Genomic DNA, 16,744 nt, shown 5'->3' with positions numbered 1-16,744 from the left:
TGGGCAAGTTCTTCTCCCTCTCTGAGCCTCCATTTCCTCATCTCTCAAATAAAAAAAAAAACAATGATAATAATGGATTCTAACACACACAGAGAGTTTACTAGGAACCAGGCATCATGGTTCTGAGAACTTTACAGTGTTATCTTGTTTAACCTTAAAACAACCCTATGAAATAGGTACTATTATTTCATTTTTTACAGCAAGGAAACTAAGGCACAGGGAGGATAAGCAATTTGTAGAAGGCCACACAGCTTGTTGCAGTGAAGCCAGACTTGAACCTAGAGGTCAGAATCCAGAACCCGAGCTCTAAGCTCACATGGCGACTTTGACTGTGATCATGTCTAGTTTTGCACCTATCACAGAAGGATGCTCGAAAAATATTTGTTTTCTTTCTTTGCTTCCCTCTTATAATGAAGGGCCATCAGGGCCAGCTAGACCCACTCATGGCAGACTGCCAAGGAGCTGGAAATTAGGGGCTTGTCACTGGGATTTCCAGTCTGTTTGTGAGAAGAGGCGAAGACATTTATTCTGTTGCCCAAGGAACACTTCCTAATGCCGTGTGTGGAACGAGCAATGAAAGCTGAATTAACCCCGTGGCCCTGCTTCCTGCCCATTACGGCTCCCGTTGGCCCAGCAGTGCAACTCCCCCTCCCGGGGCAGCTCCACTCAGGACTTGCTTCTCTGCAAAATAAGTCTCAGGAACCACGGCCTTGTGCAGAGTGGAGTGTGGAAGGGGCCTAAGAGGTCATCTGAGATTCTCTTCGGCCTCACCAAGATTCCCTTGATCAGAGGGAAATTCTGGCTCAGGGAAGGGAAGTGAGCCCAGGAATTTGAAATAGGAAACACAGAAGAAAGGGAAGGAAGCAGAGATGGAGGGAGGGACATTCTTATTTCTTGAGATAAAGGTTAGCTGTGTTGTCACCCCAAAATGCCACAATTACCCTTGCACTTGAGGAAATGGAGACTCAGAGAGTTGAAGCGATTTTCCTAAGGCCACAGAGCCAAATGCTAAACCCAGACTCATCTGCCCCCATGTCCCATGCTCTTTCCTACACATCACGGTGAGTAGTTAAGAATGGAGCTGGTTCTGGAACTCAGGTCTCCACCTCCTGTGTGTTCACCATGATCCTGCTCATACATGCAGGTGACCCCTCTTCCCACTGAAGAACAGGACTTGGCATCTCACTACCAGTTCTAGCCTTTGACCCACAACTGACCATGGCCAGTCCTCAGGTGCCCAGATGGTGCCTCCCACAGAGTGCATGTGGAAAGAGGTGCAGAGCATCCCCAGGATGGGGGTCTCAGGAAGCCCTCCGAGTCTATTCCCAACAGGGGACCTGGCACGGAAGGTGGGAGAATGAAAGGCTTTGTTTTCAGACTGGTGTGGATGCAGGTGATGGCTGTACCATGTCCTAGCTGTGATTTGGGCAAGACATCCAACTTTGTCTATTCAGTTTCCAAAACTGTTGATGAGAAAATGGTGCTAATTTCTAAGAGCTACAGAGGTGAGTTCAATGAGGTCAACTAAGTAAACATCCAGCGTGGGGCACACAGCAAGGGTTCAGTGACCACCTGTCCTCTGAGAGCACCCATCATGGATGCGGGCGATCAATGCATTTATCATTTCACCTGAGAAAAAGAGCCACGTGGAAGTGAGCACCTGGGGCGACTGCTCCTACCTCTTTTTCTTTCCTGTCCCTCTCTTCCTTCAAGTTCCCTCTTCCACCCATCTCTAGTAGGGAGGGGACAAGGTTATTCAGGCCCCACCCCTTACAAGTCTCAGGACTTCTATTTCTTCATTTGTCAAATGGAGAGGTTCTAAGACTGAGGACCCATTCCATGAACCCAAACCCATCTAGCCAACAATCCCCTGGAGAGGACAAGCACCTTTCCTTTGCACCTGAGCCTATGAGGCCCCTTCTGGTGCTTTAGCTAATTAAAGGGCCACGTTAGGACCTGCTGACCCCACTACCCAAGGTGACCCCTGCTCCTTCTTGTGCAAAGGAGGGTAGACTTTGGATTTTCTGCAGCTTTCAGCTGTTCCAGTTCTCCTGGCCCTGAACTCAAGACGCAGCTGCCACTCGTGTGGAGGAATCTGGGGCATGCCACTGTGAGACCCGAGGGCAGAGTGCACTCCGCAGCTGCTCCATACCAATGCATGTGGGCGGGCTGGGCTGCCAGAAGAATCTGTTTTCTATCTTCACGCAGCTGATCTCTGTGCTTCCCTGCAGCGCGTAGCCGGGGTCACACTGGAACACTGTGGAGTCCCCAGCTTCCCAACTGTTGCCACTCCGGCTCCCGTTCTGTGGGACCCCAGGGTCATTGCAGGATGTCGCTGTGGACACTGGGACAAGAAAACAGAAGAGGGAGCAGGTTGCCTGCATGTCTGCCAGTCAACGAAGCTCCCAGCTCATTACTCATGCTGACCACTGTCACCAGTGCCACTGCTAAGACCACGGTCATCAGCTGCGGCAACTCCAGGGCCACCATCCTCCAACATTATTATCACAGCATCCACCTGTCACACTGACACCACCACCGCGGTTCTCCCAATACCTTCGCCATTGTCATGACTAAACTGTCATGCGATTCTACAGGGAAAGCATGATTGTGGAATTGAATTCAACTTAATTTAAGAACACAAAAATTGCTGTATAGACAAGGCTCTGCAACTTTGTAAAACATAACTAACATGATCAGGACCAGGGAGTGAGAAGATAAATAGAGCATACATACATGCCACACATTCAATCATAAGGGTTTGCAAAGGAGTCTGGAGGTGGCCTGCCCACATCTGAGAAGTCATTGTGAAGTTGCAGGGAGTTTACTGAGGTCCAGTAAGACCATGCTGTCTCCTGCATGTGCGCAAACAACTAAGGAGCCATCAGACCCAAACCACAGGTAAAGATAAATCAGATATTTATAGCAAGTGGCAGAGCAAAGTTCAAAACCAAGGCAAATGGACGGGGGTGGGGGGGTCTTAAAACTTTTTTTTAAGTTGGGAATTTTGGAGACATGGATGGTACATAGTTGAACACAGAGCAGGTTTTTCAAAGCAAGTGCTGAGTGAATGTGGAGGAATGAATGAAGGATAAAAGAATGATTATATCATGAGAAAATGCACCAGAGGACATGGTGTAAAAGTCCAGAGAATTCTGAGACAGTTGCAACAAACCCAGGTGCCTCCATACTCAGAGCTGACAACAGTGCCTGGTTTTCAGCTTGTTGTCCCTCCTACACCCCAGGAACAGACCCCAGGGGCAAGAGGATCTGGAGGTCAAGGAATAACTCATGCTCATTTTCCTGGGAGGGTTAGTGTTTCTAAAAATTTTCAGGAAAAAATTGCTTTTACACTAAAGCAGAAGAATTTATTCTGGTGCAGAATGTAAAATTCACATGAGCTTTTACCCAAACAGTGAAGCCTCAAAGAGATTTCTGTGTTTCTACATCCTCCAGCCCTCCTGCAGAGATGCACCCATTCTCTTTTGCTACCAGGAGGCCTTGAGCAGAAAAATCCCAGAAGAGACATTCTAGAGAAACTGTGCAAAAATGTCACTAATTATAGGATCTGGGATTGTGCGGGCCAGTCTGGAGTAGCAGTACCTATACCTTAGACTCAATAACACCAATGGTAGCCTTGGACAAATGGCTCATGGCCAAATCTGGCTCTGTGCTTCTTTCTAAAAATAAAGTTTTATTGGAACACAGGCATGCTCATTTGTTTACATGTTGTCTGTGGCTGCTTTCATGCTGTGCTGGCAGAAAACAAATTGTTACAACAGAGACCATATGGCTCACAAAGCCTAAGGAGTATCTAGTCTTTGGCAGAAAATGTTTGCCAATCCCTGGTATATGGTATCCTATCTTAAGCCCTCTGTGTTTGAGATCACATTTTAAAACTGATCCTTTGCTTTTATCCAGTTTCAGTCATTAACAGCATGGATGATGTGCTACCGCTATGCTCCAACTACATTTGTAGAATCTTCCAACAGAGCAAGCTCAGTGTCCCCTTCTTTCCTCCCTGCAGGACCCTTGCATTTCTGCTTCTGCCTGGCACAGTCTTGCTGCAGATCTTCCTATGCCAGCTCCATCTTGCCCTTCAGTTCCCAGCTCCAACATCACCTCATTAGACAGGCCTCCTTGATCACCCGCTTCTGGGCTCATCTGGGAATCCCTTTCCATCAATTTTATCATATGATCCCATTTTGTTCTTTTTTACGGCACAACCTATAATAATCTTGCTAATTTATTTGTTTGCCTCTTTCTTGTATATCACTTGGGTATCTCTATGAGAACAGAGACCTTGGCTGTTCTGCTTCTAACTGTGTCCCCAGGGCTTAGAGCAGCACTCAGCACATAATAGTGCTCAGTAAATATTTGTTGAATGAATGACTGAATGAACAAATCATCAGCGTTTGACACTTACTGGATTTATTTATAAAGTCAAATAAGAATCAATCTTCTTCCTTCCCAATTAAAAACAGACTTAGCTTTCATCTCTGGCTTTACAGTGCACTGTACACATGTAAATGATTCCCTAGAAAGAAAATAGCTCACTGTTCCGACCATACTCAGAAAGATTATTTATCGTGAAGGCAATAGAATGCAAAGATTAAGAGCCTAGGTCTGGGAATCAGGCTCATGGGTTTTGATCCAGGTTCTGTTACTTATTTAGCAGATGACCCTGTATGAGCCACCTCAGAACCACATCTGCAACATCATGGTGCTCATATCATAAGGTTTATGTAAAAATTGTAAGAGATGATGGAGCAGTGAAGTTAGTGTGGCACCTACTCAATACTGCGATCGCACTTCCTGCTCACCATTTTTTTTTGGTTTTGTTTTCATTTTCTCTTTAATGCTCCTGAATTTGAGCTGCTTGGCAAAATCCCTGGGGAAAGGCTGGATCCATGTGGTACAGACAGGATGTTAGATGTTACACAGTTATGTTTACTTAATAAAGCCAAGCCTGCACTAATCGTCCCTGGCATTTCTGTACAATCTCCTGTCAAACACGCACTATAAAGTTAACATGGGGTAAGCCATTCTCTCCTCCCTAGAGTAGTCCTGGTATTTGCTAAGTGATGACAGCAACAGGGAAGGTGACCTTTCCCACACCCTGGTTATGTCTGGAATACTGGGCCAGCTTGTCATGGCCTTCTTGTAGCCCAGGCTGAGTAGCTTTGACCACTCTTCCCCCTGTGGGCCTCAGCAATTCTCAGGGCAGCCATGAAAACTATCCATCACATGGCAAGTCTGCATGTGCCTACTTGCTCACGAAGCAGGGAGTAAGTTCCTGCTGCATACACACACTGCGGGGGAGTCTGGGAGGCATGGCATGACCCTAAAACTAAGATCATCGAGTGGGATAGCAAGTAGGTGAAGCATCAAGTCACAGCAGAACGACAGGTGTTGACAATGTGCTCAAGAAATGGAAGCCAAGTGCTGGGGCTGCCGTGGCTGCAGCAATTTATTCTGAGTGGGGACAGCGGGCAGCAGTGGCATCAGAGATGAACCCTGAAGGATGAATCGGGCTTCTGCGAGCAGGGCCACGTGTGAGAAAGCAGTCCCAGAAGGGCATGACCACTGGAGAGCACCAGGGACTCAGCCCCACATGGCGATGCTGAGGACGCAGGGGAGGTCACATAATGCAAATGTCTGGGGGAATCTGTCAGCATAATAATGGGCTTCTTCTTTGTTTTGGCTTTTGTTTTAAGCCATACCCATCAGCTTGGGCATTGCTGGGGAAAATACATGTTTGCCTTTAATTATTCATGATGCTCCTTTCCCCAGAATGCCCGAGTCTCTGTAGCACTCTCCCCTCCTTACGCTGGGACAGCCTTCCAGCGGGATAGCCTTCCACCACCTAAGCCCAGCACTCTTTGTTCACGTTTGTTCCATGAAATGCAGGTCTCTTGAGATGGCCTCCAGCAAAGCCACCCATGGTCAAACATGTTTGCACACTGAGACCTACTGGACATGTTTTGAGCATATGTGCAGGAGCATACCAAACACGCTCACAGGCCTCACATTATGGATAATCTCTCTGAGTCTGCCTCAAGCAGCACCTTCCTAATATTACTTGACCATGCAAACTTCTTTTTCTTGCAGTACCCATTAATATTCCACGGAGCTCTGAGAGAGACTGGAAATGCTAGGCTGGAAGCCTGCACAAGTGTTAAGTGGGCAAATTAATAAGTAGAGCTGTCCCTTAGTGTCCTCAGGGGTTGGTTTCAGGTGACCTCCCAAGGACACCAAAATCCAGGGATGCTCAAGTCCCTTACATTGTACAGCATAGTATTTGCCTATAGCCTACATACATCTTCCTCTATACTGTAAACCATCCCCAGATTCCTTGTAAAACCTAATACAATGCAAATGCTAGGTAAATAGTGGTTATACTCTATTGATAGGGAAGAACAAGATAAAAGTGTGTACATGCTCAGTACAAAGGCTATTTTTTTCCAGCTATTGTGTTCCAGGGTTGGTTGAATTGATGGATGCAGAGCTCACAGACACAGAGGACCGACTATATGAAAGAACATGATCCTGGAGACCCTCATCTACTCCACACGCTGCTAAATGCTCATCTCCACTGAGAAAAACAGCAACAACAACAACAGAGATGCAGAAAAGAGCTAGAAATAGGGTGTGCAATCCTGTTACAGCCTTGACGATGCCAGGCATAGATATACCAACTGGGAGGGGATGTAGGGGCAAGCCGTGGCCCAGGTGCCACACAGACTTGCTCTGGAATCACCATGGAAACCTCCCCCCACCCGACACACACACACACACACAGCGGAGTAAAGAGATGGTAATGAGGACAGCTGCTGTATAATAAAAATAAGTGACAGCAGAGGCAGAGTCATTTGTTCAGGGAGAGGAGTGATGGAAGAGGCACTTGGGAGGAGATGAGACCGTGCGTTTGAGGAGAGGCAGGCACGCCACAGGAGCTATCCAGTGTCAGGACTTGGATGTTTGAGAATTGCCTGCTTTGGGCAGCGCTTTGTCACACTCCTCCATAACTGGCTACTGTGGTACCTAATTAATTGAATTTAGATTACTTGTGTTTGGCTTCCAGTCCTCACCCTGACCTGCCCTAAATGAAGAGCCAGAGCATGTGGCATGTTGTACCGTTCCTCCATGTGCCTGGCCTTTCAGCCCCAAGGGACCACCCTCTGCTTCTGGACTCCATGGTCCTGCTCCTGCATCATTCATAGGTTCTTTGCACCAATTTTCTCCTTTTCACATAATAGGGGTCTGAGTCCGACTCAGTGGCACCTTCCATTTCATAGAGAACCACTCTGTCCTTGAACACTCTCTTGAGTTACTTCTACCAACTTTTGGGGGTCTGAGTTTGGATACCACCTTTTCTAGAACACCTTCCTTGATGTTCCAAGGTTACGGCAATGGTCCATGTCTCCATCCACAGCTGATCAATTTGTATGCAAGTATCTATCAACCTGCCTGCTTTCCCTACCCGAATAAGTTCAGCAAGGCTATTTGAACAAGTTATAAGTTAGGGACACAGCAGATGCTCAAGAAATCTCTTTTCATAGAAGGAGCGATGGAGGGAAGCAGGGATAGAGGAGGTTGGTGTGGCGTGGCTGGACACATGGAGAGGGGCTGGGAGAGGGTGAGCACAGACCTGAGAACTGAATGGCAAAGCCTTGCTTGCTGGTGAAGAAGTCCGTGCTGAACTGCAGAACGACCGAGTTGAAGGTGCTGTGCAGGTCCTTGGGCAGGACTGAGCCGCTCAGCTCCTTCAACAGAACCCCGCTCTCCACAGGCCCGTCCCAGATGCGCAGCACATCATGGACCTCCTCTGTATCAAACACCAGGAAGTGGAGCCTGGATGGAGAGAAGAGGCAGGTGGTCACGCCGGGCTGGACTCTTTCTTTCCAGGGACTTCTGGGCAGGGCAGGTCCTAAGCCTAGGAAGACTTGGAGGAAGGGGGAGGCAGCATCTGCAGTATCCTCTCACTGGAACCACTAGCAATGGGGACAGGAGTGAGGGGGTTCAGACTTTATGCATCTCATTTATTATGAACTCTACATTGCTATGGTCAGACCCTACCCCTCTCTTCTATCCTACGAAGCCCCCAGACCTGAGTCAATTCTAGATTGGGGAGGGGTCTGGGTTGGAAAAGGACACAGGTTTTTAAAAAAAGGTAGGGGACAGGGGGCAATGTGGGGTCTCTGAGAAGCTGGCCCACCTGCAGCAGGAGCAGGGGTGAACCTCTGTCTAGGTTTCTCAGAGCAGAACTCTAGGGATATCAGCTACAGACAGGCTTGGTTTAGATAATCCCTGCAAACCTCAGCAGGCTAGACAGGGGCCCCCCCAGGTATGGGGCCCTGCAAGTCATGCTCAGAACTTGCAGAGCAATGAAGCTTGGTAGGAACCAGAATTCTTCCCAGACAAAATGGTTCTGGCAGCCAAAGATACCTTGGCTCCAAGCTTATGTGACTCTGTTAGTAGATTTCTTTTAAAATTCTGGAATAATTTTAGACTTACAGAAAAGTGCAGAGATTACACAGAGAATTCCCACAGACCCTTCACCCAGGTCTTCCAGTGGGGACATCATACGTTTCTATAGTACATTTGCCACAACTAAGAAACCTACACAGGTATGCTGCCATGAACTAAGCTCCAGAGTTGCTGTGGATGTCACCAGTGTCTCCTCTAATATTCTTTTCCTGTTCAGGGATCCAACCCAGTTAAGGCTCCCTTTAAAAAAAACATCTTTTTAAATGATAAAAATGAGACATGCCTAAGTCAGTAAAAAGCAATCAATACATGGGTACATTGAATTTCTGAAGTCTCTTTCTCACACAACCAATCTCTTTTGCAGAGTTTTCCACATAATAGCAGGTTTGATGCATATCCTTCCGGAAGTTTCTCAATGTGCTTCTATACATATTGTTTCCCCCACATGGGACCATATCTTAAATAATTTTTAAAAAATTTTCTTTCTTCACTTAATATATATATATATATATATATATATATATATATATATATATATATATATATATCCATCCCTTTTTTTCTATAGAAATTAACATTATATTTCACTATTTCCCATAAAACTGCAGGGAACTTTTTCATCTTTATGCAACTTTGCACATTTATGTTAATGTTTTGGTTGAGTTCTAGAAATAGATTTTTTTTGGGGGGTGTGGAAATGTATCTATTTAACTTTTTTTGATAGATTCTGCTAAATTGCTAAATTATCCTTTCAAGTGGTTGTAAATTTATATTCCCACTAAATAGTATTAATTTTATATTCTCTTTAAACTCCACTTTTCAAATATCAAATATTATGATGTTGCAAATATCTTCTATATTAAAATACTCCCAGCTGCCAAACCAAAATGGTATTTCACTGGTATTTTAAATTTAGATAATTTAGAATCTCACCTAACATGGGAAATCTTTGCACATATTTATTGGGGCATTTTTATCTCTTCCTATCCTTTATCCATCTTAATTGTGTTATTGGTCTTTTAAAATTCTATTTATGCACTATGAATTTTGTTATATTTACATATTTTGATTCTTCTTTTATATGATATGTATTTCAATACAAATAGTTTATGTCTGGTTCCTTTTTTACCTCTAAGTTGTGTTTATGGTATTCATTTTGTGTAGACATTATTTATTTTATATTATAAAATATGTTAATCTTTTAAAGATACAGGGATGCTATATTAAACCTGGGCAAACCTTCTTTCATTTCCAAAATAATTAAAAACCAAAACCTTACTGTTTTTACAGAATTTGCATAGTTTCATTATTTTCTCAATTGGACATTCACTTATCCGGACACCTATCTAAAGTAGCCTCCTTCACATATTGTCTATTAAAACATCCAGTTCACTTCCTCCTTAGGAAGAAACTCAGTGTAAATGTAGTTTATTTCTGTGTGCACAATCTCTTTCCCCAGCTCGAGAGTGATTTTCATCAGTGTGGGTCTTGTTTAAGTTTGCAGCTTCATACTTAGGACATTCCAGACCACTGGGACAGGGTTCATGAGTACCTATGGCATGAAGACCTCAACTATCCAGGTTTGAAATGTCCCCTTGGTCATGGGTCTGTTCTGGGTCTCTGCTGAGTTCTAGTGCACCACATAGCCTACACTGGTGGTACTGGGGTCACAGCTCACTGTACTTTTCATATCCTCATATTTTGATATTCTTTTTTTGGAGCGGGGGTACCGGGGATTGAATTCAGGAGCACTCGATCACTGAGCCACACCCCCAGCCCTATTTTGTATTTTATTTAGAATGGGGTCTCACTGCATTGCTTAGCTGAGGCTGAGGTGACTTTGAACTTGTGATCCTTCTGTCTCAGCCTCCTGAGCTGCTGGGATTATGAGGGCGTACCACCATGCCTGGTTATTTTGATATGCTTACAGGGAAAATTCCCCTTTATCTACTTTCCCCAAAATGTCTTAGCTTATTTCCCAAATTTACTCTATCAGATAAATTTTACTCTTAGCAAGTTGAGAAAAAAATCTTATTGAAACTTTGATTGGAATTGCACATATTTATTAATTAATATGGGAAAGAATTGATACTGTGGTTACTAATTTTCCCCCAGTCAGGAGCACTGTAAATATCCTTGGCAAAGTTTTATGGTTTTCTTTGTTATAATTGTCTTCTTAGCACATTTTTTTTTTGTTAAATTCATTCTTTGGCTGTCTACAAGTTTATGGTTTGGGATTCCATTGAATGAGATTTAATTTTTAGTTACATTTTCTATTTATTTATTTATTTATTTATTTATTTTGTGTGTGTGTGTCTTATTTTCATTCACCAGTTGGTCCTAACAAGATTCAAGGGAATCCCTGGGATTTCCCTGGTGGACCCTTCTTAGCTGTAGATGGAGGTTCCTCAATAACAGGAGCTACATGAGGCTGAGGCCCCACCTTGGATTGAAAAGTGGGGAAACACACTCACTGCGGTGCCCTGCTGTCCCCTTCCTTCTCTGCATTCTCCCTATTACTCAGTAAGTACCCTGTGGAATCAGCAGCCAACCCCAAGAATGGACTCTGTGCTGCAGGCCTATGCACCTGCTCTCAGAAAGGAGAGGCTGATGTGGGCTGCACTTGTCACGGAAGGGAGGAGGAAATAAAACTTGAAGTTTGGGTGGCATAAAAGGGGGAGTGTTGGGATTTAATAAAATGAGACAAGAATGGAGGCAGAGAGGAGGTCAAGGTGCCTGGGAAGAGGTAGCTCCATGCTTGGGTCCAAGTGGCCTCAGGATGTCAGAGGGAACAGGCTGGGTGGAGCGGGGAAACGAATGAGTCTCAGAAAGAGCCACGTGAGTTTGGGCTTCATCCTCTGTTAGCCAGAAGCCGTTCCAGAGGATGTCCCGAGTCCCTGAGGGTGAATAATTGAACAGCGAGGGAGTGAATGGATGAATGAATACAGGAACTCCCAGGAGGTCCAGTCTGACAGGAAGCAGAGGAAAGCGAGGATATGGAGACTGAGTAGAAATGAAAGAAAGTATGTTTCTCTAACAACTACAGTGTATAAGGTCCTTCCCCATGATCTCATCGAGTCTGCCTGAGCTTCTTTTGTTGGTATCATCAGTACCATCTTTACAAATGAGAATCCTGAGGCTCAGAGAGGCTGAGTAACTTGCCCAAGGTCAAGGGCTCGTTAAAGAGTAAGTGGAATGAACATGACCTAATGATCATCCAGGTTGGTCTTGGGGCTTCTTATACCCCCAGGAGGAAGATACAGTGGTTGAAAGTGGAGCATGGGCTGCAAAGGAGCTGTCAGAAATGAACTGCTTCCACGTGGATCATATACAACGATGCAAGACCATGAATTTTAAATGCCAGATCACTGCATTCAGCACAGTTAATCTATTAATCAGACATAGTCTTATTGGTATTGATGAGACCAAGAGGAGGGGAGAGGAGGGAGCTGGGAGAACTGTACCTTGGCAACTAAAAGGACTGGGGGTCAAGTTCCCAACCCTGGGTGCCATATTGCAGAAGTTCCTAGAATTGGGTGCTACCCCTGCATGCACAAATCCATTAAAATATTAACAGCTGTGGCAGCCATGGTGAGGGGAATGGAGGGGTGCTGAGACAGAGGAACCGTTTAAGAAACAGCAGCCTGAGAAGACTTCTCCAAGAAGGTGAAGTTTAAGCAAGGTGACAGGCTTAAAGGGAGCCGGCCCTAGGCAGAGCAGGCAGGGTCAGAGGTGGGAGGCAGCTTTTTCTGTATAAAGGGCAGCACTGCAAAGGCCCCAGAAGGGAAGCAGCCCCAGGGCATCTGAGCAACAAACAGGCCATGGGGGCAGTAGGGGGGCCAAGAGCAGCAGGCAGAGGCCGGGCCTGCTGGGACTTGGGTTGGGGAAGAAGTTTGACTTTATTCTCTGGGCTAAGGGGAGTCACTGAAGGATTCTAAGCTAAGGCTTGATGAGGTCTGATTTGTATTTCAGGATGGCTCTGGCTCCAAGGACGAGAATAGATTGACAGAAGGGCCTGAGTAGATGCAGGAGAATTAGCTAGGGGCCTGGTTACAAACCCTTGATGATAGCCAGGGAAGACTGGGTTTGCCACACTGGCCACATTTATTCAGACTCCTATTGAAAACTTTCCTCATCTTATGGACATCAAAGTGCATAAATACTAATTAGAGTTTCTGATCAATAGAAGCAATTCCAGGCCCAAGCAGACATTTGGATTTGTCTGAGCACCTCCCCAGCCAGTGAACCCTGGGCCTTCTTTTGGGTTTTGAAATATTGCGAATGGTCTGAGGACCCTGCCTGTGCTGTGTCCCCAAGTGGGAAGCAGTGAAGGGGAGAGAAGAGGTGACAAGGTACCCCTTCCTATTGATGACTTGCGTGTGTGTGTGTGTGTGTGTGTGTATCATCAACACAAAACAGGTCATTTCCCTGGGAAGATGGATGACGTATATTGTGCATCTGGTTTAGCATTGAGCCACTGGGGTGCGCGAAGCTGGAGGCTGCTGTGCTTCTTTAAGGGGACGCGGAACACACAGTAATCTATGTCCTAGGTGCTGCAGAGTGGGATACCACAGGGTGCTGTCAAAACAACTGGAGGAAAGAGAGAGCTAGACAATGGGGGGACCACCTCTGCGCCAGCTGTTCTGTGTGTATTGCCTCATGTCCTCGTGAAAAGCCTGCAATTTAGAGTCTGTTTGTGCCATCTTTCCAAGGGGGCTATGAAGTTCTGAGGGCTTGACACAGGCCACCTGCCAGCCATCAGACAGCAAGAAGGAGCCAGAACCACTGCCACAACCACGTCCACCAGGTCTGAAGGCTTTGCCTTTACAACATCTTCTTCTAATTCAGGGAGGGAAGGAAAGCTTGGAGGAGAGGGTGTCTTTGAAGCAGTTTTGAAGGAAGAAAGCAGCACTCAAAGAAATTGAGAGAGAGGAAGATGGCAAGAGAGAGTGCGGCTCATACCCGACATAAAAAGAGCAGTCCAGCTGGCCTGCTGGACACAGCTGCCTCCCGCACCCCCCCCCCCCAACCAGGGCACAGTGACTTCTGTACCACGCCTCTGATCCATCACTCTTCTTTCCCTACAGAATAGAGGAAGATGGCACCTAGGAAGTCCCTCATGGTGGCCCCTGTTGCCTTCTCCTGCCCCTCGCTCTTCTCTGTTTCCTGGTTTTCTTGCTTTGGGGACTTCCTGTCTGGAAGGCTCTTACTGACCCCCACCCCCCAACCTATCCCATAACACAAGTAGTGAGGTTGAGGGGTGCTTCTCCAGAAAGATACACTCAAGTCCCAATCCCATGTACCTGGGAATTTGACCTTATTTGGAAAGAGGATCATAGATGTCATTAAGCTAAGACCATGAGGTCAACCGGGTTAGGGTGGGCCTACACCTAGGGATTTATATCATCTGTGTAAGAGAAAAGAGCCACCTACTGACGTCCCTGTCTTGATGCCTCCCTTCACTGTTGGGCCTGTGTCTCACTCATCGCCTTGTCTCTGATACTGAGCCTCGAGCCTGGCCACACGAACCACTTGGTGAATATGGTCTGATTGAATTGGCAAACGAATGAATGGCTCACAGCTGTCAGAGACTCCACAGTTCAGCCTAACTCAACCCACTGTCCTTGCCAACTGGGTGCCACTTGGCCAGAGACAGTGGCATGAACAACCCCTCCATCCTAAGGAAAGTGCTTTCTGAGTCTCTGGAGGGTCTGGCATCTCTCTGCGCTCCCATGTCCAGTTCCTTGGGTCTTACAAGGGTATCTCTGGTGCTCTGTCACTACCCCAGAGGTCGGCTCTATCCAGCCCACAGACCTGGGCCAGCTCACTGCTGAGAGGAAACTCAGGAGAAACTGGGGGTTAGGCCACGGTGGTCTTACCCCTTAAATGTGGCCTGGAGGTTTCCCAGGCCCATTCAGTAGGTAATGATTTTGCACAATCAACAAATGGCAGGGACCAGGTGCACATAGCTTAGCAGCCACTGCAGATGCAGTTAGGAATACGGCAGATTTCCTTATGACAATTCCAGAGTCCCATGTCCTACCACAGTCCCCTAAGAGCGGGTCCCTGCTGAAAATGCTCCCTCTGGCTCTTATGCCTTGCCTCCTCCTACCTGCCGCCACTGAGACTCCACCATGCCTTGATGGTGAGGCTGGTGAGGTTCAACACCAGGGAGAGGTGCCATACAGGAGCCCAAATCTGAGAAGCTAGGAGAGTCCTGGGTTCTCACTGCTGGAGCGTGCCCCTCTCAAGTGCTGTGCCCAGGCAAAGCTCGCTCCCAGATTCAGCTCCTAGGTTCTTTCAGTCTGAAGGAAACGTGAACACATAGGGCCTTTTGGATTTGCATTTTAGCATCTCATTTGTATCTGTTGCACATTGGAAAGCCATTCAAAAATGAGAAAGAAAAAAACACCTATGGCATCTCAATATGTGGATTTCATTTGCCTTTTGACTGGAGCCCCAGAATATGGAAGTGCTTGGGGTGCTCCCAGGCAACTGTCACCACTGGTGTGAACCCAACAGACCCTACACAGATCCGTGTCAGCGGATCTTTTTTTTTTTCTTTTTTTTATTGGTTGTTCAAAACATTACATACTTCTTGATATATCATATTTCACACTTTGATTCAAGTGGGTTATGAACTCCCATTTTTACCCCGTATACAGATTGCAGAGTCACATCAGTTACACTTCCATTGATTTACATATTGACATACTCATGTCTGTTGTATTCAGCTGCCTTTAGCGGATCTTTATGTTAGGGGAAAATGGCATGTGAATGAACAGCTGCTGCAGGAGGGAGGGGGGTCAGAAATCACTCCTGCCCCCAAATGAGAATGCAGTTTAAATTATCCTCAGTGACACTGGAGATGACAATAAGAAAATAATATTTGTTCGAGAAAATGTCCCCCTCTGAGCCACACAAATGCAAACCAACAATTAAACCATGATCATAATAACAGACAATAATAATTAAGGCATCGTGCTATCCAAAGAGCAAGCACTGAGAAGACAACCCGAAGCCCAAAGCCGGTGTCTAGAGTGGTGTCAGTGGTGCTCTGCTCCCAGGACCAGCTGGTGCTCAAAAGAAAGCGATTCCTGGGTTATTTTTGAAAGTCAAAAAACAAAACTAGGCTTCAGATCACTGAAAAAAGTGGGTATCCGTTGAGAGTGGTGACTTAGGCTGTGGCCTTGTGCTTTCCTCTACTGTGAAAGGTGACCTTGGACCTTACTATCCTCTCTTCATGGTCATCCTGTGGTTGGGGCCTCTGAGGTTGCCTGTCATTAGAGCTTGCCGTTATGTGTCAGGAATTTGATGACAGGGAGGTGCCTCTGTCCTTGGAAGAAATGCATCCCCCCCCCCAAAAAAAAAAGAAAATCCCCCCGGCTATGGAGTTAAAGACCTGATTGGGCAACTTTGCAGAGCCTTAGTTTCCCCTTTGTAAAAGGACAGTATCATTATTTAAGAGGGTTCCATAAATGGAATTATGGGTACAGCATTGGATTAACATGAGTAACATTCACAAATGGTAAAACCACCTGAAACTAATTCCACTTTTGTTCTATTTATTTACTATTTTACTAGACTGCAGGGATGTGCTAAAGTCTCTGACTATGATGGTCAATCTCTGATAGATTGTGCTTTATGCTTTTTCCTTATGTTATTGGGGTGGACTCTGTATTTTATCCCATGAAAGAATTCCCTCTGCCCCTTTTAATGCTTCTTGGTTTTACCTTGAATTTTATCTTTTTTTTTTAAAAAAAGAAAATCAATATTATTAATGCCTGCCTTTTATTTGTGTCCACATTCTATTCCTTTGACACAGCTTTGCATTTTGAATATTTGTCAGATTTTTTTTAAACCTATCTATGCCTTGAAATATGGATGTTTAACCGGTAGCAAAAGAGGCTTCCCACTTCTGTGTGTCAGCATTCCAGGTCCCTTCTCTGGGATGTCCCCCCCCCCCCCCGCCCCCACATCATCTGTTCTGGATCTGAGTCTTGAACTCTTGTTCCCTCTCACTTTGGTTCTTTGATGATCCTTCATCCAGGCCCCAGGCTGGAGCCTGTCTCTGCTCACAGCCCTGTATCTGTGGACCCTCCATCCTGAGCTTCTCTAACCTTGGCCTGCTCCAGAGGCTGCTTCTGCCCCTTCATTCATTTCTACCTCACTCAGCGGGGTGGCCAGACAGAGGCAGGTTTATACTTAGCAGAACTGACATGTGTGCTCTTGGTGGAAGCGACAATGCCATGGG

The 16,744-nt window shown here is 46.0% G+C and overlaps 1 protein-coding gene across 1 annotated transcript in view; it reads right to left on the bottom strand.

Moving 5' to 3' along the window:
• Positions 1-16,744, bottom strand: part of CSMD2 (CUB and Sushi multiple domains 2) — a gene marked incomplete at both ends in the record, with an annotated part of 546,906 nt that overhangs the window by 129,979 nt on the left and 400,183 nt on the right. Inside the window, 2 exon segments of the mRNA XM_081308594.1 lie at positions 2,153-2,344; positions 7,652-7,854. Coding sequence (XP_081164720.1) covers positions 2,153-2,344; positions 7,652-7,854 — 395 coding nt within the window.

The sequence above is a fragment of the Spermophilus citellus genome (genome assembly GCF_964194105.1).
Source record: "Spermophilus citellus genome assembly, chromosome: 9".
Lineage (NCBI taxonomy): Eukaryota > Metazoa > Chordata > Mammalia > Rodentia > Sciuridae > Spermophilus > Spermophilus citellus.
This window is presented reverse-complemented; position numbering and strand designations above follow the sequence as displayed.